This window comes from Ursus maritimus, unplaced genomic scaffold (genome assembly GCF_017311325.1).
Source record: "Ursus maritimus isolate PB19 unplaced genomic scaffold, ASM1731132v1 scaffold_10, whole genome shotgun sequence".
Classification (NCBI taxonomy): domain Eukaryota; kingdom Metazoa; phylum Chordata; class Mammalia; order Carnivora; family Ursidae; genus Ursus; species Ursus maritimus.
Window position 1 is genome coordinate 2,308,753 of NW_024423344.1, and position 25,486 is coordinate 2,334,238.

At 40.0% G+C, this 25,486-nt stretch overlaps 1 protein-coding gene across 1 annotated transcript in view; it reads right to left on the reverse strand.

Moving 5' to 3' along the window:
- The window catches only part of CRYL1 (crystallin lambda 1), a 157,178-nt gene that overhangs the window by 80,147 nt on the left and 51,545 nt on the right, over positions 1 to 25,486 (reverse strand). The window contains exon 3 of the mRNA XM_040621238.1: positions 20,976 to 21,102. Coding sequence (XP_040477172.1) covers positions 20,976 to 21,102 — 127 coding nt within the window. The remainder of the gene's footprint in view (positions 1 to 20,975; positions 21,103 to 25,486) is intronic.

The following is a 25,486-nucleotide window of genomic DNA, read 5'->3' on the forward strand; positions in this document are numbered from 1 at the left end:
CAGGCCATCCCAGTGAACACCATCATAGCACTTGACCTTTGTTGCAATTATAGAGTTAATAATTATACAGCTGTATGGTGATTTAAGGTCTCTAGTGGACATATTTTTGCCTATCCATTATTCCAGCTTCCCCTTCTTCTAATTTAGTCTATGTAGTTTAGGTGGGGCAAACCCTGTTCCCAGAGATGAGCATCAGACTCATTGTGGCCAACCAAAGTTTTCTATCCCCTGGGCTACAGGGATGGAAGGACAAGTTAGAGTACACAGTCAACCTCAGGACTCTTATGTGGATGTTAGAGGAAAAGCTCTCCCTAATTGGCTTAATGAGCTAAGAGAATGAAGATTTGGAGTTGCCAATGGCATTTTGGCCACCTTGTGGTGAGAACCTGCCTGAAAGTAAAGCAGAGCCACAAAATGGAAAGAGATTCCAGGTAGACCAGTACTAGAATCCAGGTGCAGACAAAATCTGTAATTTTCAGTTACATAAGCCAAAAAACAAATAAAAAACAGCAAACAAGAACACTTAGTTTTTCCCTAAGCCATTTTGAACTGAATTTTCTGTCACTTGCAACCAAAAGTATCCTGATCAACACAGAATCCCCCACTAGACTTATGAAACCAGGCACTTGTTAGCCCTAAATAGTGCCAGACATATAATAGGTTCTCAAGATCATATCTGGTGAATAACACTGTAATTCTCACAAGTCACAATGAGGCAGGCATTATTATCCCTATTTCTCAGGGGGTAAAACTGAAGGAGAGAGAACTTAATTCCTTGCCAAAGGTCACTATTTAGTGGTAGAGCCGAGATCTGAATTTCAGAGCTTATACTTTTTGGTAACCAAGCTATACTAAAATTGGTAGATTAGGGAGGGGTGCTGAGGGGTATGGCAGAGTAGAGAGAACGGTGGAGAAAGAAAGCATTTCCAACATGTTGTAGCAGGGGTCAGCAAACCATGACCCCTGCCTGGATCAAATTCACTCTATGGCTTATTTTTTCAAGGCTCACAAGCTAGGATGGTTTTAACATTTTTGAAGAATTATAAAATATGCAATAGAAACTGAACCCAGCCCTCAAAGCCTAAAATATTTATTATCTGGTCTTTTATGTAAAGAATTTGCTGACCCTTGTATTATAGTAAGCTTTATTAGCAGACAAACTTTCAGAGGCCAACAAAATACTAAGTATATATATTTCTCCCTAACTTCTTTTCTGAGTCTTCAAACTATAATTTCAATGTGTTGAACAGTTTTATTTCCTATGCATTAGTGTTCAACTGTGAAAACATATTATTTAGCTACTAATTGAATGATGTACTCACAAACCATTTCCCAAGCTACAGAAAATACATTGTTAGGTAGATCAACATGTAAGGACATGGGGAAAAAATGGTCACAATATATTATTAAGTACAAAAATCAAGTTGTAAAACACTACATTATAATGGATTCCTATTATTAAAATGAAGTCCATAATATAAGATTACAAAAATTCTTGGAGGATGAAAAACTCCAAACTCATAATGTTCATCTCTAAGGATTACGACATGAAGGAAAAAGAAATTTCACTTTCTATTTTATACGCATCTTTACGATTCTAATTGTTTTCCAACAAGCATGAATCCCTTTTGATATTCTTAGGACAACATTAAAAGGCTCAAATAAATGCTTTTCCTATTTTAAATACAAACAGTATGTTTCAATTTACAGAAAAGAATAATAAAGAAGCCATGGGATTCCACTTCTGCCTAGGATGTAAAACCAGGATAGAACTTTGTACCCATCCTAAAAACAAGAAAAAGCCAGAAAAATTACATACTCATAACTTTTCTTGAATCTAGCTGAGATTACAAGTTGATCAAATAGCCTGAAATCCAGGGAAAGCCTGGTCCTTCCCAGAAGAGACTGGAGGTTAGGTTACCTGTGGAAGAGCATGGAAGGAAGTCTCAGCAGGCACTATATAAACAGGTAAGAAGTCAGCTCATATGTTTAACTGAATTGCTGAAAGCCAAGTGTGAGCTAGCATTAAGGTATAAAAACCAGTAGGAGGTACATACACAAAGCAGAGTTCATTCTGACTCATAGGCTCTACTCTGTGATCCTACATCAGGTGCTCCCAAGAAAGACTGGTGACAAGCAGGAGAGCAGAGAGAACCTTCATCAGTGGCCTGGAAAGGGGAAGTGGCTGCTGCTGCAGGAAAAGCCCACCAGCCTTGATTCCCTAATAGAACAAAAGCCTTAAGCCACTCGGTAAGGGGTAGCAAACTCTAAAGACCCATTGCAATTGGGGGGCAATTGGTAGAAAGAAAAAACTCCCCACTCTAAAGGAGGAGTAAATAAGTACCCTAGGTCGAGGATCCTATATCCATGCCATTAGAACAGTGGTCCACATCCGGGGATTGACAATGTCAAGAGACATTTCTGGTTATCAGAATTAGAGGGAGGAGGTTGCTGGCATCTAGTGGGTAAAGGTCAGGGATGCTGCTAAATATCCTACAATGTACAGGACAGCCCCCACAACAAAGAATTATCCAGCCAAAGATGTTAATAGCATCATGGTTGAGAAGTTCTGTTGAGGAAGGAGCAGAAAACTCTCCTGTGTAACACTCACCCAACATACAAAGTAGAATTTGGTTGCCATAGGGAGAAGGGTTAGGATCATTGAAGTCAAGGTATACAACGCCTGCCTAAGACTGAAGCTGAACTAACAAATTACAGCAGTCTACCTCTGGGGGAGAGGCAAGGGCATGATGAGAAATCCCCTCCCTGGAGCAGGGGCAGAAGAAAGACTAAAAGCTGAGAGTAGAGAAAACTACTGGAAACCACTCTCCGGCAACCCAGCCTCCCCAAAGCACAAGATAATGCTAGATGATCGTGAAGTTAGTGCACTGAAGGTAACTGTGGAAATAATAAAATACAATGGCAACTAAACTCTTCACTAGATTGACTTGACTCCCCATACCAACAACTTAGCAGAAAAAAGGCATGTCCATTTCCAGGCATAAATACAGCTTTATCTCAATTTCTCATTTTCTTTTTTTCTTTTAAGATTTATTTATTTTGAGAGAGAGAGAAAGAGCACGAGTGCTAGTGGGGGGAGGGGCAGAGAGAGGAAGAGTGAATCTCAGGCAGGCTCCCCGGAGAGCCTGGAGTCCGATGCAGGGCCCGATCTCATGACCTGAGCAGACATCAGAGTCACATGCTTAACTGACTGAGCCACCCAGGCACCCTCGATCTCTCATTTTCTACACACAATGTCAACATTCAGTAAAAAATTAGGAGAAACACAAAAAGGCAAGGGAAGCCACCCTTTGTTAAGAGACAAAGCAATTAACAGCATTACACTCAAAGGTAACCCATATATTAGAACTATCAGGGAATTTAAAGTAACTATGATTCAATATGTTAAATGCTCTAATGGCAAAGTGAATAAATGATGACGTTCAGCAGAGAGCTGGAAAGTATGAGAAAGAATCTTCTTTTTTTTAAAGAAAGGCAGACTACCACATGCAGTGCCTCATTTGGATGTGTCTGGAGTCTTGGAAGCTTGACTACCCTACATTCTCCTACAAATGGACCTTGAGAGCTCGTTTGGAGGTTCCAGGAGGAGAGCACAGCTACTCATATACACTTGACTGAAGAATGGTCCTCCTCTACCGGGGAAGGTCATCCTCTTCCACTGAGCACAAAGCTTCAGAAGGGACGCACATGGAACGGTGAGGGAGGAAGGGACACCCGCTTAGCCAGCTAGATCAGCCAAATCAACCCTGGCGATCAATGGAGTGACAGATATAACAGCCAGATCGCTCTCACATCCTAAGAAAGAATCTAATAGAAATGCAAGAAATGAAAATGACAGTGACAAAAATAAAAACGGTCTTTGACGGTATAGTAGCCAGCCTTTAAGACAGCCCCAGTGATCCCTGCTTCCTGGTATGCATACCCTTACATAGTTCCCACCCATATTAAATAGGCTTGACCTGTGTACCTACAGGATAATGTAAAAATGACCATATGTGGCATCTGAGGTTAGGTCATAAAAGTTATTTCAGCTTTCACCATGTACCCTCAGAGATCACTTGTCTGGGGAAGCCAAATGCCACATCATGAGGACATTCAAGCGTACCTATAGAAAGGTCTACGGCGGGAGGAACCACAGTTTCTTATCAATTAATTTGGCAGCCATGTGAACAATTCATCTTGAAAATGAACCCTCCAGTCTTACCAAGTCTTAGATAATACCAACCCTAGCCAAGGTGGTAACTGAAACATCAAGAGAAACTCCAAGCAAGAATCACTCAGCCAAGGCACTCCCAAGATAATATAGGTTTATGGTTGTTTTAAGCTACTCAGTTTTGGGGTAATTTGTTACACAACAGATAACTAATGCAGACAGTCTCATTAGGAGACTCTATAGTGAAGAAAAAAATATCCAATGAGATGAAAAATACGTCAGTAAAAACTACCCAACCTAAAACACAAGGAGAAAAAAAGCTGGGAAAAAAACCAGAACAGAGCATTTAAAAGCCGTGGAACAATATGAAATACTCTAATGTACACATAATTGGAACCCCAAAAGAAGAATGAGGTACATAAAAAATTGAAGAGAAAATGACCAAGATATTTCCAAAATGAGCATAAATCACATATCTAAGAAGCTCAGAACACCAAGTAGGAGAGATAACACACACACACACACACACACACACACACACACACACCTAGACACATCATATTTAAACTGCTAAAAATCAAATATGTGAAAAATGTTGATGTGAAGCAGAGCAAAAAGACACATTACATACAGAAAAATAAAGATAAGAGTAAAGCAGACTTCACGTCAGGAGCTATGCAAGCCAGAAGATTAGGGAGTGACATATTTAAAGAACTAAAGAAAAAACTGTCAACACAAAATTCTATACCAAGAAAAAAATCATTTTAAAAATGGAGAAAAATAAAGGCTTTCTCTCAAAAAAGCTGAGAGAACTATTTACCAGCAGACTTAGAACCTTAAAGGAAGTCTTTCAGACAAAAGGTGTTATGATTCCAGGAGAAATCTGAATTTATACACACAAAAAAAGGAATAATGCTGCAATAGTGAAAATGCAGGTTAAAACAAATTTTAATTTAATTACTCTAAACATTAGTTAAATGTATAAAGAAAAAGCAGTGGCATTGTAGTTGGTGTTTTGGCATGTGTAAAGAAGAATTTATGACAATACCATAGATGGAAGAAACTGGGAAGGTCCTTACATGACCCATGAAGGTAAACCATGGCTAATTTTAAAAGAGTATCATAAATCCAATGGTAATCACCAAAATGTATTTTTGAGACTTATAAATAATGAGCCAATCATGGAAATAAAATGGAATAATAAAAAATAGTCAATCCAAAAGGCAATTAAATAAAGGGTGGGGGAGAAGAACAAAAAACAAATGGTCCAAATGGAGGGGAGGGGGGAAGAAAACGGCAGAGTAGGAGGACCCTAGGCTCACCTCATCCCACAACTACAAATAGGTAACTATCAAATCATTCTAAATACCCCAGAAATCAACCTGAAGACTGGTAGAACAAACTCCACAACTAAAGGTAGAAAAGAGGACACATCAAAAAAGGTCAGAAGTGGAGCACCTGAGTAGTGCAGTCAGTTAAGTGTCTGACTCTTGGTTTCTGCTCAGGTCATGATCTCAGGTTTGTGAGATTCAGCCCTACATCGGGTTCCATGCTCAGCGCTGACTCTGCTTGAGATTCGCTCTCCTTCTCCCTCTGCCCCTCCTGCCTATGCTTGCACTCTCTCTCTCACTCTCTCTTTTTCTCAAAAAAAATAAAACTTCAAAGAAGTTCAGAAGTGTGGAGACAGGGTTTAGGGGAGAAATGGATCACATATGCTGCAGAGGGGAGGGAGCTATGGTTGCAGAGAAAGGAGAGAGTGGGAGAGAAAGAAAGAGAGAGAGACAGAGGAGCACACAGGGGAACACACAAGGAGAACATTTCCCCATAGCCACTGGCGTAGAAAGCAACAGGGGATGAATTTCATCGGTTCTTGCAACCAGAGGGGCTTAAAGCCTGACGTTCTAAGTGTCAGTGGGCTGGGCTCCAGGGGGGCCTGGAGGAATGGGGCTGCTCTTAAAGAGGAAGCAGGCAAACATGGAAACAGTGATCTAAAGGGAATACAGCATGGAAACAGTGATCTAAAGAGCAACTGGGGCACACAGTGGGGAGATTATCTGTTCTTCCCAGAGTGTGCTCCTGAGGGGCAGCATTCACAGAGAGACTCCTCCCTGAACAAAGGAGCTGGCCAGTGCCATTTCCCTCTCCCACCCCTCAACATAAATACAGAGCCACCTGCAGGAAGCAGGCAGCATGCACACTGGCTGCCTAAACTTGCTTATACCAAGCCCCACCCTCTGTACTCTGGTGAGAGTGCCCTTCTCAGTCACACTTGCCTCAGTTCCAGTACAGTGGGCCCCTTTCCCAGAAGCACAAATTCATGCCTACATCACATCTCCTGACAAGAGTTTTGTAGGGCCTCAGTAGGGTGGAGGTGGTAGCAGGTCTCATTTCACAAGCAGACCAGAACACACCTAGTTAAAACTTGCCACATTCAGGCCAGGGACCAAACACTGCCCAGGACAGGTAAGGAGATCCTCTGCAAATGACTAGCCTGAAGGATAGAGCAGTCAGAACACAATAGCAGAGTGCACACAGCACACGCTACAGATACTTGCTGAAGTGCAGGCCCTAGGCACTATATGACCTCTTCTTCATAAGGCCATTACTTTCAGAAGTAGGAGACATAACTGGCTTTTCAAACGTATAGAAGTAGGCAGAGACTTAGACAAAATGAGAAGACAAAAGAATTTATCCCAAATGAAAAAACAAGATAAGACCACAGCCTGAGATCTAAGCAAAATAGATATAAGTAATAAGCCTGATGGAGAATTTAAAGCACTGATCATAAGGATACTCACTGGGCTTGAGAAAAAATGGGAGACAACAGTAAGACCCTTAGCACAGAGACAGAAGAGTTAAAAAATAATCATTCAGAAATGAAGAGGGCAATAAACAAGACTGGAAACACGCTTGATGCAATGAACAGCAGGCTGAAAGAAGCAGAGAAATGAATTAATGACCTAGAAGACAAAGTAATGGAAAGCAATGAAGCTAAACAAAAAAGAGAAAGAAGAATCATGCAAAACGAGAACAGATTTAGGGAACTCTGACTCCACCAAACGTAGTAACATTCGTATTAAAGGAGTCCCAGGAGAAGAAGAGAAAGAAAAGGGGACAAAATTTTATATGAAGAAATAATAGCTGAAAATGTCCCTAATCTAGGGAAGGAAACAGATCCCCAGATCCAGGAGGCACAGAAACACCCCAGCAAAATCAACAAAAGCAGATCCACACCAAGACATATTATAATTAAACTGGTAAAATACAGTGATAAGGAAAAAATTCTCAAAAGCAGGAAGAAAAAATAAGACAGTTACTTATAAGGGAAAACCCATAAGCAGATTTTTCAGAGACTCTCTAAGCCAGAAAGGATTAGCATGATATATTCAGAGCGCTGAGTAGAAAAAATCTGCAGGCAAGAACTCTATCCAACTAGGCTAACATTCAAAATAGAAGGATAAATAGAGTTTCACAGACAAACAAAAATTAAAGGAGTTCATGACCACTAAACCTGTAAGAAATACTAAAGCCCTGTAAGAAATACTAAAGGGGACTCAGAGAGTGGAAAAGAAAGACTGAAAGTGACAGTATAAAAGTAGGAAACACAAAAGCAGTAAAAATGAATATTTCTGTAAGAAATCGGTCAAGGACCTCACAAAATAAAAGCATGTATAATATAATAACATATACCTAAAACATGAGGAGGGCAGAAATGAATGGGTTCAAACTTACATGACCATCAACTTAATATAGACTGCTACATGCAGAAGAGGTTATATACAAACCTAATGGTAACCACAAATCAAAAACTACTAATAAATATGCAAAGAAAAAGAGAAAGAAATCCAAATACATTACTAAAGAAAACCAATAAGCCATGAAACAGAGAAAGATAAGAAAGGATCAGAGAAAATCTTCAGAAACAACCACAAAACAAGTAATAAAATGGGAATAATATGATACATACGTATCAATAATTATTCTTTTTTCTTTTTTTTTTAAAGATTTTATTTATTTATTTGACAGAGAGAGACAGCGAGAGAGGGAACACAAGCATGGGGAGTGGGAGAGGAAGAAGCAGGCTCCCAGCAGAGGAGCCCGATGTGGGGCTCCATCCCAGAACGCCGGGATCACGCCCTGAGCCTAAGGCAGACGCTTAACGACTGAGCCACCCAGGCGCCCCACCAGACAAACTAGACTTTAAAACAAAGACTGTAACAAGAGACACAGAAGGTCACTATATAATAATAAAGGGGGCAATCCAACAAGAAGATATAACAATTGTAAATATTTTGCACCCAACATGGGAGCACCCAAATACATAAGATAGTTAATAACAAACATAAAGGTACTAATCTATAATAATACAATAATTGTAGGGAACTGTAACACTCCACTCACAGCAATGGACAGATCACCTAAGCAGAAGATCAACAAGGAAACAAGGGCTTTGAATGGCACACTGAAACAGATATAACAGATATATTTGAAACATTCCACCCTAAAACATCAGAATATACATTCTTTTCAAGAGCACATGGAATATTCTCCAGAATAGATCACATATTAGGCCACAAAACAGGCCTCAACCAATTCAAAAAGACTTAAGTCATACCATGCACCTTTTCTGAAGACAACACTATGAAACTAGAAGTCAACAGCACGAAAAAATCTGCAAAGACCACGAATGCATAAAGGTTAAATAACGAGCTACTAAAAAATGAATGGGTCAACCAGGAAATAAAAGAAGTAAAAAGGAACATGGAAACAAATGAAAATGAAAACGAAAGGATCCAAAACCTCTGGGATGCAGCAAAAGTAGTTCTAAGACAGAAGTATATAGCAACATAAGCCTACCCCAAGAAACAAGAAAAATTTCAAACCACCTAACCTTACACCTAAAGGAGCTAGAAAAAGAACAAAGGCTAAACCCAGCAGAAGGAAGGAAATAATAAAGATCAAAGCAGACGTAAATGATATAGAAACTAAAAAAATCAATAGAACATATGAATGAAACCAGGAGGTGGTTGTTTGAAAAAATTAATGAAATTGATAAACCTCTATCCAGGTTTATCAAAAAGAAAAAAGAAAGGACCCAAATAAATAAAATCACAAACGGAAAGAGGAGAAATAACAACCAACACCACAGAAATACAATTATAAGGATTATTATGAAAAATTATATGCCAACAAATTGGACAACCTATAAGAAATGGATATATTCCTACAAACATAAATCATCAAAACCAAAACAAAAAAAAACCAGAAAATTTGAACAGACAACCAGCAAAGAAATTGAGTCAGTAATCAAAAAACTCCCAACAAACAAAACTCCAGGACCAGATGTCTTGACAGGCAAATTCTAGCCAACATTAAAAGAACAGTTAACACCTATTCTTCTCAAACTATTCCAAAAAATAGAAAAGGAAGAAAATTTCCAAATTTGTTCTGTGAAGCCAGCATTACTCCAATACCAAAACCATATAAAGACACCACTAAAAAAGAGAACTACAAGCCAATATCTCTGAGGAACACAGATGCAAAAAATCCTCAACAAAATACCAGCAAACCGAATCCAACAATACATGAAAAAAATCATTCATGGGGCTCGTGGGTGGCTCAGTAGGCTAAGTGCTCAACTCTTGATCTCAGCTCAGGTCTTGATCTCAGGATCATGAGTTCATCAGGCCCTGTGTTGGGCTCCCTGTCTATTTAAAAAAAAAAAATCATTCACCACAATCAAGTGGAATTTATTCCTGGGTTGCAATGGTGGCTCAATATACACAAATCAACCAACATGATACATCACATTAATAAGAGAAAGGATAAGAACCATACTATCGTTTCAGTAGATGCAGAAAAAGTATTTGACAAAGCATAACGCATGATAAAAACCCTCAACAAAGCAGGTTTAGAGGGAACATATCTCCACACAATAAAGGCCACAAACGAAAAACTCACAGCTAACATCCTCAATGGAAAAAAACAGAGCTTTCCCCTTAAGGTCAGGAACAAGATAGGGATGTTCATTCTCGCCACTTTAATTCAATGTAGTACTGGAAGTCCTAGCCACAGGCATCAGACAACAAAAAGAAATAAAAGGCATGCAAATCAGCAAGGAAGAAGTCAAACTTTCACTATTTGCAGATGACACTCTATATAGAAAACCCAAAGACTCCACCAAAAAATTCTTAGAACTGATAAATGAATTCAGTAAAGTCACAGGACACAAAATCAATATGCAGATATCTGTTGTATTTCTATACACCAATAATGAAGCAGCAGAAAGAGAAATAAAGGAATCAATCCCATTTACAATTGCATCGAAAATAATAAGATACCTAGGAATAAACCTAACCAAAGAAGTGAAAGACCTGTACTCTGAAAATCATAAAACACTGATGAAAGAAACTGAAGACAGAACAAAGAAATGGAAAGACATTCTGTCCTCATGGATTGGAAAAACAAACATTGTTAAAATGTCTATACTACCCAAAGCACTCTACACATTTAATGCAATCCCAATCAAAATACCAACTGAATTTTTCACAGAATTAGAACAAACAATCCTAAAATATGTATGGAACCACAAAAGACCCTGAATAGCCAAAGCAATCTTAAAAAAGAAAAGCAAACCTGGAGGCATCACAATTCTGGACTTCAAGTCATATTACAGAGCTGTGGTAATCAAAACAGTACAGTCCTGGCACAAAAATAGACACATAGATCAATGGAACAGAATAGAAAATGTAGACATGAACCCACGATTATATGCTCAGTTAATCTTCTACAAGCAGGAAAGAATATCCAATTGGAAAAAGACTGTCTCTTCAATAAACGGTATTGAGAAAACTTGACAGCCGCATGCAAAAGAATGAAACTGGACCGTTATCTTTTGCCATACACAAAAATAAACTCAAAATGGATTAAAGACCTAAATGTAAGACCCGAAACCATAGAAGTCCTCGAAGAGAGTATAGGCAGTGATTTCTCTGACACTGGCCACAGCAACTTTTTTCTAGATATGTCTCCTGAAGCAAAGGAAACAAAAGCAAAAATATATTTTGGGGACTACATCAAAATAAATAGTTCCTGCACAGCAAAGGAAACAAACAGCCAAACTAAAAGCAGAAGACATTTGCAAATGACATATGTGATAAAGGGTTAGTATCCAAAATCTATAAAGAACATAGAAAACTCAACACCCAAAAAACAAAAAATCCAGTCAAGAAATGGGCAGAAGATATGAATAGACATTTTCCCAAAGGAGACACCCAAATGATCAACGGACACATGAAAAGATGTCAGTATCACCGATAATTACAGAATTACAAATCAAAACCACAATGAGATACCACCTTGCACCTGTCAGAATGGCTAAAATCAACAACACAAGAAACAACAGGTATTGGCAAGGATGTGGAGAAAGGGGAACCCTCTTACACTGTTGGTGGGAATGCAAACTTGTGCAGCCGCTCTGGAAAACAGTATGGAGATTCCTCAAAAAAGTTAAAAATAGAACTACCCTACGATCCACCACTTGCCCAAGTAGGTACTTACCCAAAGGACACAAAAATACTAATTCAGTGGGATACCTGCACCCTGATGTTTATAGCAGCATTATTTACAATAGCCAGTTATGGGAAAAGCCCAAGTATCCATCAACTGATGAATGGATAAAGATGTTATATATATATATATATATATATACACACACATACAATGAATAATTACTCAGCCATAAAAAAGAATGAACTCTTGCCACTTGCAATGACATGGACTGAGTTAGGGAATATTATGCTAAGCCAAATCAGAGAAAAACAAATACCATATGATTTCACTCATATGTGGAATTTGAGAAACAAAACAAATGAGCAAAGGATAAAAAGAGAGAGAGAGGCAAACCAAGAAAGAGACTCTTAACTACAGAGAACAATCTGAATGTTACCAGAGGGGAGGTAGGTGGGGGGATGGGTGAAATAGGTGATGGGGAGCGAGGAGTGCACTTGTTGTGATGAGCACTGGAAGATATATGGAAGTGCTGAATCACTATATTGTACACCTGAAACTAATATTACACCGTAAGTTAACTAACTGGAATTTAAATAAAATGAACCATGAGAGACTATGGACTCTGGGAAACAAACTGAGGGCTTCGGGGGGGGCGGGGGGGAATAGGATAGGCTGGTGATGGGAATTAAGGAGGGCACATATTGCATGGTGCACTGGGTGTTATACGCAAGTAATGAATCATGGAGCTTTACATCAAAAACTAGGGATGTACTGTATGGTGACTAACATAATGTAATAAAAAATTATTATTAAAAAAAACTAGGGATGTACTGTATGGTGACTAACATAATATAATAAAAAATATTATTAAAAAATAAAAATAAAAATAAGCTTTAAAAAAAATAAAGAAAACAAATGGAAAACAATAAGGTAGATTTTAATCCACCCACATCAATAATTACATTAAATTTAATGAACTAAACATGCTAATTAAAAGACAAAGACTGTGAGATGTGATTTAAAAAAAAAAGTGAGACTCAACTATATGCCTACTTTTAATTCATTGAGAAATAAATCCATATTGGAGTGTAGACTTCAACACTTTTCTCTCAATGATAGAATAAGTAAATGGAAATTTCATTAGGGTAGAAAAGACGTGAATAACACTATAGGCAACTTGACCTGATTGATATTTATAGTTCACTCCACCCAACAACAGAATGCACATTTTTTTCTACTTCACATGGAATATTCACCATAAGAGACCATATGCTGGGTCATAAAACACATCTCAATAAATAAAGAGAATTGAAATCTTGTAAAGTATGTTTTGGGATCATAATGGAATTAGACTAGAAATTAATAACAGAAAGATCTGGAAAACTCCCCAGATTTGTATGTTAAACAATCTACTTTTCATTAAGCCATGAGTGAAAGTGGAGGTCATAAGGGAAATCAGGAAATATTTGGAATATTATGGAAAAGGCAAAACTGTAGGGACAAAAAAACAGATGCCTGTTTGCTGGGGAAGGGGAGGAGACTGACAACAAGGAGATTGACCACAAGGATGAGGGGATTCCATGTACTAATGGAAATGGTCTCAAGTTTGAATGTGATAGTGGCTATATATTATATGCACTTGTCAAAACACATAGAACTGATCACTAAAACTGGTGAATTTTATTATATGTGAACTGTACCTCGGTAAACGTGATTCTACAAATTTTTCTTTAAAAAAAGCACATGGAACAGGAAAAATGAAATTCAAGTTTCCATGTACACTCCTGTATGTTCTCAGTGTTGGCTGCCCCATGTGCCCTTCGCTACGCAAGCACCCCACACCCACACCCCCAACCCTACTGAAAGCATTATTCTGCGCCTCAGTGAACCAAGACCAAAAGTCCAACAAGTTCCCATCCTTTAAGAAAACATAAATTTAAAAGTGGTGTTAGTGTTCATGAATACTGCATCCTATAATTACTGACAGAGCCTGAAAGTCCTCATCAAAATGACCAGCATCCTCTAAATTTTAAAGGTAAAGTTCAGATGTAAATTCTCCTTATCCACACAGATGATGTAATTTTTACTTCCAGATTTCAGCAGTTGTCCTTCATTTTGTATAAGGAAAGTCATTTAAACTCCCTCATTCTATAAGCCATTCCCATGGCTCCCACCAGCTACTTAAATCTCAAGTCTTAAATTCCAGAGATCAGATAAAGGCTCTATATCCTGGCTAATGAGCCTTAATGCTCTTTAAGAGTCAGTCAAAGCTTTAGACAGGCTTTTCAGAATAAACTTACTTTTCCAGCATAGTTGATTTTCTCGCTAGACAAGATTTGATTTCCAAATTGCGCTAAGTTCTAGAAATTCAGGTTTCATTCTTGTATGCTCCCACATTTCAGCAGACAATTAAGGAACTTTCTGATCCGTGCTCCTGCCCTCTGGGGTTTGAATAGAAGACAAATCTACCACCGAGAGTTACACTCACATTTCTGGGGCTTTGATCCTTGGGGACTCAGTAAATCCTACAGTGGGACTTTTGTAGTTGAACTGTGCAGCAAGCAATGGTTTTGCTTATTTGTTAATTCACAAACTCTGACCCCTGCTTTTGAACAATTTGCAAACGTAATGTTAAGTTTCCTTTTTATAAGAAAAATGTCTCCAAATAGCCTAGATTAATTTTTCTACATTGTGAATGTTTCCTTTTATAAATTGGAAAAGGGAATTATAAAAGCTGATAAGGGTAGAGATAGCAAGAAGTCTATGGGCACTAAGGCAGGACCATGAGGCCTGGTAGAGTAGACGCGTGACAGAAGGCATTTTGGAACTTCAGCTTTAATGTCATTCTTACATGGAAGGTTCTTTCAGGTTAGATTTCACATGATAAACATGATAATTTTTTTAAGACTTTATTTATTTATTTGACAGAGAGAGAGAGAGAGAGAGAGAGGAAACATAAGCAGGGGGACTGCAAAAAGGAGAAACAGCCTCCCCGAGCCCGACGCAGGGCTCGACCCCAGGACCCTGGGATCATGACCTGAGCCGAAGATAGACGCTTAATGACTGAGCCACCCAGGTGCCCCATAACAATAAGTCCAAAAATTATACTCCTATCTGATAGGATCTTGGCAAACACACAGCCAGAAGTTCTTTAAGCTTTAAACAAAAATCATGATACAAAATTCTATTTAGAGTATAATATCAAGTATGTTAGAGAATGACAGGAAATAAATAGGAGAAATGGAAAGAAATACAAATATATCAAAATGTTAAGACATTTTTGGAATAATGGACGTATATGGGATTCTCCTAAACTTTCTTCACTCTTCACTCTTCAAAATATATTTTTAACATTCTTAGGTTGTTAGAAACCTAATGTAATTTAACAAACATGTGACATAATGTTAGGCAGGTTTTGATTTGGGGGGTGTCTATTTATTTGTTTGATAAACATAAGGTGAAATCAATATGTATTAGTTGCAAAATTTGGAAAATCAAATTTGCCCTATATCATATAAAGAAACGTATAAACATGCCCAAGAAAATCAAAGGAATGGACAAAAATGAAATCTTGATTTTTTTTCTCTTACCCATTTTTCCTTCTGATTTGTTTCACTGTCCTACTGAACACCTTCCTTTGAGGATTCTAATCAGGATATAGAATGAAACGCAAACTCTTTATTTCTTTAAGAGAACACTTATATAGGACTCTTATGTGCCATGCATTACTCCAAGCATTTTATTTATTTTTTTATAATATTTTTTTATTATATTATGTTAGTCACCATACAGCACATCCCTGATTTTTGATGTAAAGTTCGATGATTCATTAGTTGCGTATAACACCCAGTGCACCATGCAATACGTGCCCTCCTTACTACCCATCACCAGCCTATCCCATTCCCCCACCCCCCTCCCCTCTGAAGCCCTCAGTTTGTTTTTCAGAGTCCATAGTCTCTCATGCTTCATTCCCCCTTCTGATTACCCCCCCTTTCTTTATCCCTTTCTTCCCCTACCGATCTTCCTAGTTCTTATGTTCCATAGATGAGAGAAACCATATAATTGTCTTTCTCTGCTTGACTTATCTCACTTAGCATTATCTCCACCAGTGCCGTCCATGTTGCAGCAAATGTTGAGAAACTGTTCTTTTTGATAGCTGAGTAATATTCCATTCTTATGTTCCATAAATGAGTGAAACAATATGATAATTGTCTTTCTCTGCTTGACTTATTTCACTTAGCATAATCTCCTCCAGTCCCGTCCATGTTGCTACAAATGTTGGTAATCGTTCTTTCTGGTGGCTAATATTCCATCATATATATGGACCACATCTTCTTAATCCAGTCATCTGTTGAAGGGCATCTCGGTTCCTTTCACAATTTAGCTATTGTGGACATTGCTGCTATGAACATTGGGGTGCATATGGCCCTTCTCTTCACTACGTCTGTATCTTTGGGGTAAATACCCAGTAGTGCAATTGCTGGATCATAGGGTAGCTCAATTTTTAACTTTTTAAGGGACCTCCACACTGTTTTCCAGAGTGGCTGCACCAACTTGCATTCCCACCAACAATGTAGGAGGGATCCCCTTTCTCCACATCCTCTCCAGCAATTGTTGTTTCTTGCCTTGTCAATTTTTGCCATTCTAACTGGCGTAAGGTGGTATCTCAATGTGGTTTTGATTTGAATTTCCCTGATGGCTAATGATTTTGAACATTTTTTCATGTGTCTGTTAGCCATTTGTACGTCTTCATTGGAAAAGCATCTGTTCATATCTTCTGCCCATTTTATGATTTGTTTGTTTCTCGCATATTGAGTTTGAGAAGTTCTTTGTAGATCTTGGATACCAGTCTTTTATCTGTAGCATCATTTGCAAATATATTCTCCCATTCCGTGGGCTGCCTCTTAGTTTTTTTGACTGTTTCCTTGGCTGTGCAGAAGGTTTTTATCTTGATGAACTCCCACAAGTTCATTTTTTCTTTTGTTTCTCTTGCCTTTGGACATGTGTCATGAAAAAGGTTGCTGTGGCTGATGTCATAGAGGTGGCTGCCTATGTTCTCCTCTAGGATTTTGATGGATTCCTGTCTCACATCGAGGTCTTTCATCCATTTAGAGTTTATCTTTGTGTATGGTGTGAGAGAGTGGTCAAGTTTCATTCTTTTGCACGAAGCTGACCAATTTTCCCAGCACCATTTATTGAAGACACTGTCTTTTTTCCACTGGATGTTTTTTCCTCCTTTATCAAAGATTAGTTGCCCAAAGAGCCGAGGGTCCATTTCTGGGTTCTCTATTCTGATCCATTGGTCTATGTGTCTGTTTTTGTGCCAGTACCATGCTGTCTTTGAGATCACAGCTTTGTAGTACAGTTTGAAATCCGGCATTGTGATGCCCCCAGCTTTGTTTTTCCATTTCAACAATTCCTTGGCGATTCGGGGCCTTTTCTGGTTCCACACAAATTTAAGGGCTGTTTGTTCCAGTTCTTTGAAAAATGTCATTGGTATTTTGATTGGGATGGCATTGAAAGTGTAGATTGCTCTGGGTAGCATGGACATTTTAACTATGTTAATTCTTCCGATCCATGAGCATGGAATATTTTTCCATCTTTTTGTGTCTTCTTCAATGTCTTTCAAGAGTGACTTGTAGTTTCTAGAATATAGATCGTTTACGTCTCTGGTTAAGTTAATTCCAAGATAACGTATGATTTTTGGTGCTCTTGTAAATGGGATGGATTCCCTAATTTCTCTTTCTTCAGTCTCATTGTTCGTGTATAGAAATGCAATACTCCAAGCATTTTAGAAAGATTTACTCATTTTATCTAAATAAGTCTTCAGTTTGGCATTCCAAGCATTCTCTACTTAGCTTCCACTTCCAGCCTTTTCCCACCTCTCCAACTGCCCCGTGACTCAGCCTCACCATTCTACTCTGGTTGCCACAAACATACTCACAGGCACCTCTCATCCTCTGTTCATCTCTTTCTGAGAAACTGTCCCCACCCCATCCCCCAAAATCCACTTGTCAAAAGCCAAAGCAGGCTCAAATCCTACCTTCATCAAATCTTCCCAAAGCCTCCAGCTCAGATCTGTGCCCTTCTCCACTACTCTTTGTGGGACTAGAGGTACAAGTAATTTCTGAAGAACATAATCTCTTACAGGAGATAAACGTAGTAGAGTTTACATCGTCTTTTCTATATTCCTCTCCCTACACTGCCTGACTCAGTGTTGTTCTGCATAATAGATGCTGCTCAACATGTAAATGCCATGTAAATACATTCAATCTATAAAATAAAGACAGACCTTAAAGAGCAGTTTTCAATACTTTTGCATAGATCAACATATATTGCCCCACATCATTTATTATCAAATTTGTATACAAATGGTCACATTATAAAATTACTTATTTTATCAATTTCTGGGGCATTTTCTATGTGCCAAGTGCTGTGGCTAAGCATTTTACATGCATTATAACTTACAATATTCCCCAAAAATTATCCCATAAAAAAGACTTGCCTTATATTCAAGTCATTACAAAGTTCTATTATGAAGGGATCTCCATTTTTTAAAAAAAATATACTGTTTGGGAAAGACACATTCTTCTGAATTCAATCATGCTAGCATAGAAATCATCTGATAAAACCTATTTTTTCAAATGGGACCAGGAGACAAAGAAATTTAACATAGACATTTGAGTTATTCCTAAGGCATGGTTTCACAATTGCTAGTGCTGGGAAATTTGGAAATAAACTTTATAAAGATCATTTTAAAAGAAAAAAAGTCACATAGCCAGTTGTTACATTGAGGAACCACAAGTATACCACTGAAGAGAGAAAAAAAACACCTGAAGGTTTGAGAATTAGTAGTTGAGGCTGGAGATGAGACTTCTTTTTTTTGAACAGAGAATATGTTTTATTTTTTTTTTTTAATTTTTATTATATTATGTTAGTCACCATACAGTACATCCCTGGTTTTTGATGTAAAGCTCGATGATTCATTAGTTGCGTATAACACCCAGTGCACCATGCAATACGTGCCCTCCTTACTACCCATCACCAGCCTATCCCATTCCCCCACCCCCCTCCCCTCTAAGGCCCTCAGTTTGTTTCTCAGAGTCCATAGTCTCTCATGCTTCATTCCCCCTTCTGATTACCCCCCCTTTCTTTATCCCTTTCTTCCCCTACTGATCTTCCTAGTTCTTATGTTCCATAGATGAGAGAAACCATATGATAATTGTCTTTCTCTGCTTGACTTATTTCACTTAGCATTATGGAGATGAGACTTCTAACGCCATGTCATATGTGGCTTAAAAAGCTTTGCACAGCAACATCTCAGGAAAGCAATAATGATGTGCTCTGGAAAACTCTGTCTAGAAAGGAGACTCAAAAACATCCCTCTACTGAAGACAAAGACACCGGAGTCAGAGACGCCTGAACAGAAGTGTTTTGGGACACCTGGTGGCTCAGTTGGCTAAGCGTCTGACTTCAGCTCAGGTCATGATGTCAGGGTCCTGGATCAAGCCCCACATCAAGTCGGTCACAGTTGTGTGGCCCCATCTGGCTCCGCGCCCAGCGGGGAGTCTGCTTGTCCCTCTCCCTTTGTCCCTCCCACTTCTCATGCTCTCTCTCTCTCTCTCAAATATAGAAATAAAATCTTTAAAATTTTTTTAAAAAGAAGTGTTTTGTGAAATGGGAAAGTAGAACTATTTCAGTAATGTGTTACATAGTCCTATTTCAGATCACATCATATATGTAATTATAATATCTTATTATATATTATGTAAATATTATATATCAAATTGACCCAAAAAGAATTTTTTTTAATCTTCTCGTTGGAAAAATGGAGGCTTGCCTTTAATGAGGGTGACCTTAGATGTGAGCACGGACAGTTCTCTTCACAACTACCTGGTGCACTGGGTATTATGCCCACCGTCCAGATGAGGAAGTGGGGCTTAAAAGTTAAACTCACAAGGGCACACAGCCGCTCAGTGCAAAGTCCACTTGACTAAAAGTCTGTGTCCTCAACCACCACCTCCACAGCAGGAAGCTCCCACAGGTCCTCGCTAATGTCAGGAGCCACAAAATCTCATTGTTTTTCCTCCTCCAGCAAGATCAGCATATGAAGCATACACTTTCCTTGGAAACCAAACACGTGTACAGAACTGTCTCTGCTGAGCCCACACTGCAAAGGCTAGAAGGCTTCTGTGCTCCTCAGAAGCGAGTCCCTTCCTGACAGCACTCTGCAGCACAGCAGGGTAGAAAGAGATGGCTTTGGAAAGTTCCCGAAAGGAGCCCTCTGATCCCTCCCGAAAAGAGCCCTCTGATCCCTTGCAAGCCCCCCAGTTTTATACAGCCTTCGCCAAATGAGAGACAGAGATGAAAATACTCAAAAAAGAGATATGGAATTGACATATCTTATGTATCAAGTCCTCTTCTTATGTTCTGTTTGATACACATTTGTTAAATGAACTAGAGAAATTTTACAGCTACAAAGACAAAGACCTCGATTGACTGTATTTGACCTCAATCTCAGAGCAGCAGCTCACCATAAAACACACTCAGTATTTTTGGTTTGCTCCCAAATTCTCAGCTAGAATGTCATCAAAGAAACAACATGAAATGTGCAAGCCTCACAACACAAAGTATCAAGGAGGGTATCAGGAGTGATGCTTCTTTCAGTTTTAGGTAAATCCACTTAAACCTTATGGCAGTAAGTGTAACATTTTTAAAAGACAAATTTATACGTCCAGGTTCTTAAATAGGGGCAGGAGCTATGTATAGACACAGGAGCTCCAGGAGGGATGGGTCCTGACGGGACAGGCACCAAGCTGCCTGCACAGCCCTTGAGGAGCCCGCCTGCAGCTTGCTCTGCTATGCAAACTGCACCCCGAGCAGTTCTTTTTTTAAGTTGTTGGAAAAGCTAAATGCAAATGTTACAAGAAATGAAAGGGTTTATTTCAGATGATTTTTTTAAAGTTTTTACTCAATTATATATGAGAACAAGAATATACTCTCTCATTCAATAGGAAAATAAAATAAAAGTGTTGGCTGTCCAGAAAACCTATTTCTGTTCAAAATTCTAACACCTCTGAAAGACAACATTTAATCACAGTAACTTGATGAGAGCCCATATAGGAGATGTTTTGAAACAATGCTTCCTATCACATAAAACATAATCCTGACCTTCAGGGTACAAGATGCCTGCACCTTACAACTGCCCTTTATCTATCCCGGTTCTTCCAAGGGGTCTGGAAGACAATCTCTTCAAGTCCTTAGAGACGGGAGTGCAATATCAACTCACCTGAATGTGCATGGCGCCCTCTACTGCTGCTTGGATATTCAAACAACCACTGATGAGTGACAGCTGTTCTTCTGCACTCAGGGAGCCTTTCAGACAACCTGACTCCTCCAGAAACTTCATCTCTTTTCTAGAAAGAAGAGTGACTCTGTGAGCATTTGAAAGCAAATTTAAAAACAAAGGTAAACACTAATCGGTAGGGAAATGTAAGTCAAAATGACAATGACATACCACTTTACACCCATTAGGATTAAAAAAATACAAAATAAACCAAAAGTTAGTGAGGATATACAGTGTTGATGGAAATGTAAAAGGGGAAGCCACTGTGGCAAACAGCGTGATGGTTTTTCAAAAAGTCTGTTAATACGTCCCCCCAAAATGAAAGCAGGTACTCAAACAGATGGATGTGTATTCATGTTCATACTAGCATTGTTCACAACAGCCAAAGATGGAAACAACCCAAAAGTCCATACATGGATGAAAACAAATGTGGCACATACATACAATGAAATCCAATACAATGGAATTCAGCCTTAAGAAGGCAGGAAACCGGGGCGCCCGGGATAGCTCAGTTGGTTAAGCATCTGCCTTGGGCTCAGGTCATGATCTCAGGGTCCTGGAATCAAGCCAGGAGTCAGACTCCCTGCTCAGTGGGGAGTCTGCTTCTCCAAATCTCTCTGCTCCTCCCGCCTGCTCATGTACTCGCTCTCATTTGCTCTCTTCTCTCAAATCAATAAATAAATCTTTAAAAAAAAAAAAAGGGCAGGAAATTGTCACACGCTGCAGCATGGATGAATCCTGAGGCCATGGCACCAAGTGAAATCAGCCAGTGACAAAGAGACAAATACTGTACGATTCCACTTATATGAGGTACCCAGAGTAGCCATAATTCACTGAGGCAGGAAGCAGAATGGTGGCTACCAGAGCTGGAGGAGGGTACCTGTGGTTTAATGGGTACACAGTTTCAGTTTTGCAAGATGACCTTTTGGAGATGATGGCTGTACGACACTGAGAATGCATTTGATATCACTAAACTGTATGCTTAAAAATTATTAAGATAGTAAATTTGATGTTGTGTGTACTTTACCACAATTGAATTTTTTTTTTTCTTTTTTGAAGAGATGAGGCAAGGCCAATAGGAGGTAATATAGGAAAGTAGCAATTCTTCACCCACTTCCATCAATCCCTGGTGAACAGGATTGAAAGAAGGTATCTCCTAATCAGGACCAGGGGCTTCATGGGGTGTGACCCGTGCAGTCACAGAGACCCGTGCTCAGAAGGGTCCTCGCTGGGTTTAATGCTCTGCTGTCATGGTCTCAAAATGTTTAACGAACATCGAACAAAGGGCTCCATATTTTCCTTTGCACCTGTCCTCACAAATTATGTGGTCAGTCCTACTTATAATTCATGACATAGTAAATAAATACGAACACATACACACACAGTTGCCTAAGGAGCAACATTTATGCTTTCCAAAAAATTCTGTGGATTTCTGGATTTTTACATCATTTCATGCTCATGGTTCTGATCTTTAAGCTGTTGATGTCTTCAGCCAAAGACTACCAGAGACACACCTAGAGAAGAGCAAGTCAGGTTTGTCACTCACTGAGCTGAGAGAGAAAGCACAGCAGGGGACTGAGGGCTGTTAGTAAGAGAGTGTCAGAGAGAACCTGTAGCAGGATTTGAGCTTTGCCTGGGTGATTTGGAAGAGGATCTGAGGGTCTGAGTTCACTGGCTGGGATGCTGTAGAAAGGGAAGGCAACTTGAACATTGAGTGTCTCAATAAACATAAACATTTGGAGGACAGGCTAGACTGAAGATAAAGTTGTCATTTTGGCCAAGAGAAGGCTGCTCCGTATCTGAGGGTTGCACAGTCGTCTCGTTTTTGTCAAATTTTGACAAATTTAAAATGTGGTCTTGCCTTGTCTCATTCTGTCATGGTCTAAGAGTGGCTTTGCCTGAGGTGCGTGCTCTTGAGACTGCTTACGTCCAACAGGAGAATGCCATGGCCTAGCCCGGAGTGATGGGCCAGCTCCAGATGTTAGGGGCTGTGCTTGTTTTTTGTTTTTTCTCTCTCCTATAGTTATGCATCTTGTATTTTGTTTTAGCTACAAACTGAGAAATGGAAACTTTCTTGCTACTATTAAAGCAAACACACACACACACACACACACACACACAGAAAGATATGCTAAAATGCAAACAGATTACTATACTTAACAAAAAGAAGCTCCATGGCAAAGATAAGAGCTGACAAATGATCGGGCAGTTTCAAAGTCTTTCCTGCTTCTGGGTCGACAAACATAAAAATACCATTGCAGGTCATCATCACACGTGGGACCTGAACCTGAGTTGTTTTTTTTTTTAAGATTTTATTTATTTATTGGACAGAGAGACAGAGCAAGAGAGGGAACACCAACAGGGGGAGTGTGAGAGGGAGAAGCAGGCTCCCCGCTGAGCAGGGAGCCCAATGTGGGGCTCAATCCCTGGACCCTGGGATCATGACCCAAGTGGAAGGCAGACGCTTAACGACTGAGCCACCCAGGCGCCCCTGAACCCAAATTTTTTTTAAAGGAGAGGGAGAATCTGAGATTACTGCCATATAGATAATTTGGAAGATCTGTAATATATTCGCTTAAAAAAAAAGATCTACCGTAAAATCAGGCCAGAAAATGGCTTATTTGGGAAGATCCTAAGGACACACTTGCAGAAGTTCCTCCTTGGAACAACTCAATACTGGGAACTCAATACCCATAACCACCACCCCCAGTGAGCAAGCATTTGAAAAATATTTTTATATATAACACATTCCTTGAAGTAGAAGTTTCTAAAATTAGTTACTGAAAATATACAAAACAAGGTCTGTTTCTTAGCCAGTTCATCAAGAAGTTTGTATTAGCTGTCTAGAGTATTGTGTGGTGTCTTATCGACAGATTGGAAATAAACGGTCTATAAATCTGATAAGCTAAAATCTAGAAAGAACTGAGGGGAGGAGTTAAGATGGCGGAGGAGTAGGAGACACCGTTTTCAGCCAGTCCTCCGAGTCGAGCTGGATAGGTACCAGACCAGCCTAAACAACCACGGAACCAGCCTGAGACGCAGGAAGACGCATCTAGATCTCTACAAATGAACATCTCCAGCGCTGAGTATTGAGGTACGAAGCGGGGAGCCATGAAACTGTGCACAGATATCGGAAGATAAACGGAAGGGGGAGGGAGCCGCCGCGTTCGGGCTCCGGGAAGCGGTAGCCACTTGCACGGGAGAGCGGGCGGGGCTCACTGTCGGCACCCGCAAAACAGCAGACTGAGACCGTGAGCCGGGTGCGCGCGCCACCAGGCATCTCGCGGAACACCGGAATCCCGGTGCGCTCACTGGATCTAGACTGAGACCGGGAGATCCGGGAGCACGCGCGGGGCGGCTGGCGGCTGGCGGCATTAGAAACACAAAGGACAGAGACGCGCCGGCCCTGGAAGTGAGGGCTGGGACGCCGGGTGTGGGGCGCACATCCCGGGACGCTGCAGGGTTGAGCAGCACCAACAGAAACAGTTAAAGTGGCCAGAACATTAGTAGAGAACGGGCCGCAATCCTTCTGTTCTGTGACAGAGGCTGAAATTTGGCCGCTGCTGCTCTGACTCTCAGAAGAGGCACAGCAAACCGCCAGGGAAAGCCGCCAGAGAACAAAAGCCTGGAAATACCGGCTCAGGGAGTGCCCATCCGCACCCCCCTCGCAGGGGACACGGAGACTCTACCCAAACAGGACTGCCTGAGTATTGGCGCGGCAGGCCCCTCCCCCAGAAGGCAGGCTGAAAAATCAAGAAGCCCACAACCCGAGGCGCCTGGGTGGCGCAGTCATTGAGCGCCTGCCTTCGGCTTAGGGCGTGATCCCGGCGTTCCGGAAAGGAGTCCCTCATCGGGCTCCTCCGCTGGGAGCCTGCTTCTTCCTCTCCCACTCCCCTGCTTCTGTTCCCTCTCTCGCTGTTTGGCTGTCACATAAATAAATAAATAAAATCTTTAAAGAAGAAGCCCACATCCCTAAGATCCCTATAAAACAAGGGGCACGGCCTGGGACCCAGTCAATAATTTGGGCTCTGGAAACCCCGCAAACTCTCTTCATCAGAATGACAAGAAGGAGAAGCCCCCCCCAGCAAAGAAAAGACAGTTAGTCTGTGGCCTCTGCCACAGAAATAATGGATATGGATGAACCAAAGTATCAGAAATGGAATTCAGGTAACGATGGTCAAAATGATGAGTAGAATTGAAAAAGTATAAAGCGAAAAGGTTACTTGAATATAGAATCCCTAAGGACAGAAATGGAGAGCAATCTGACAGAAAATTAAAAATTCTTATGAGCCAAATGCAGGCAAAACTAGAGGCTCCTGAACAGCCAGGGTCGCAGAAGCAGAGGAAAGGGTTAGTGAATTGGAGGATGGGTTAATAGAGGAAAAAATGAAAATAGAAGATGGTCTTAAAAAAATCCATGCCACGAATGTAGGCATTACGGGGAGATTACTGAC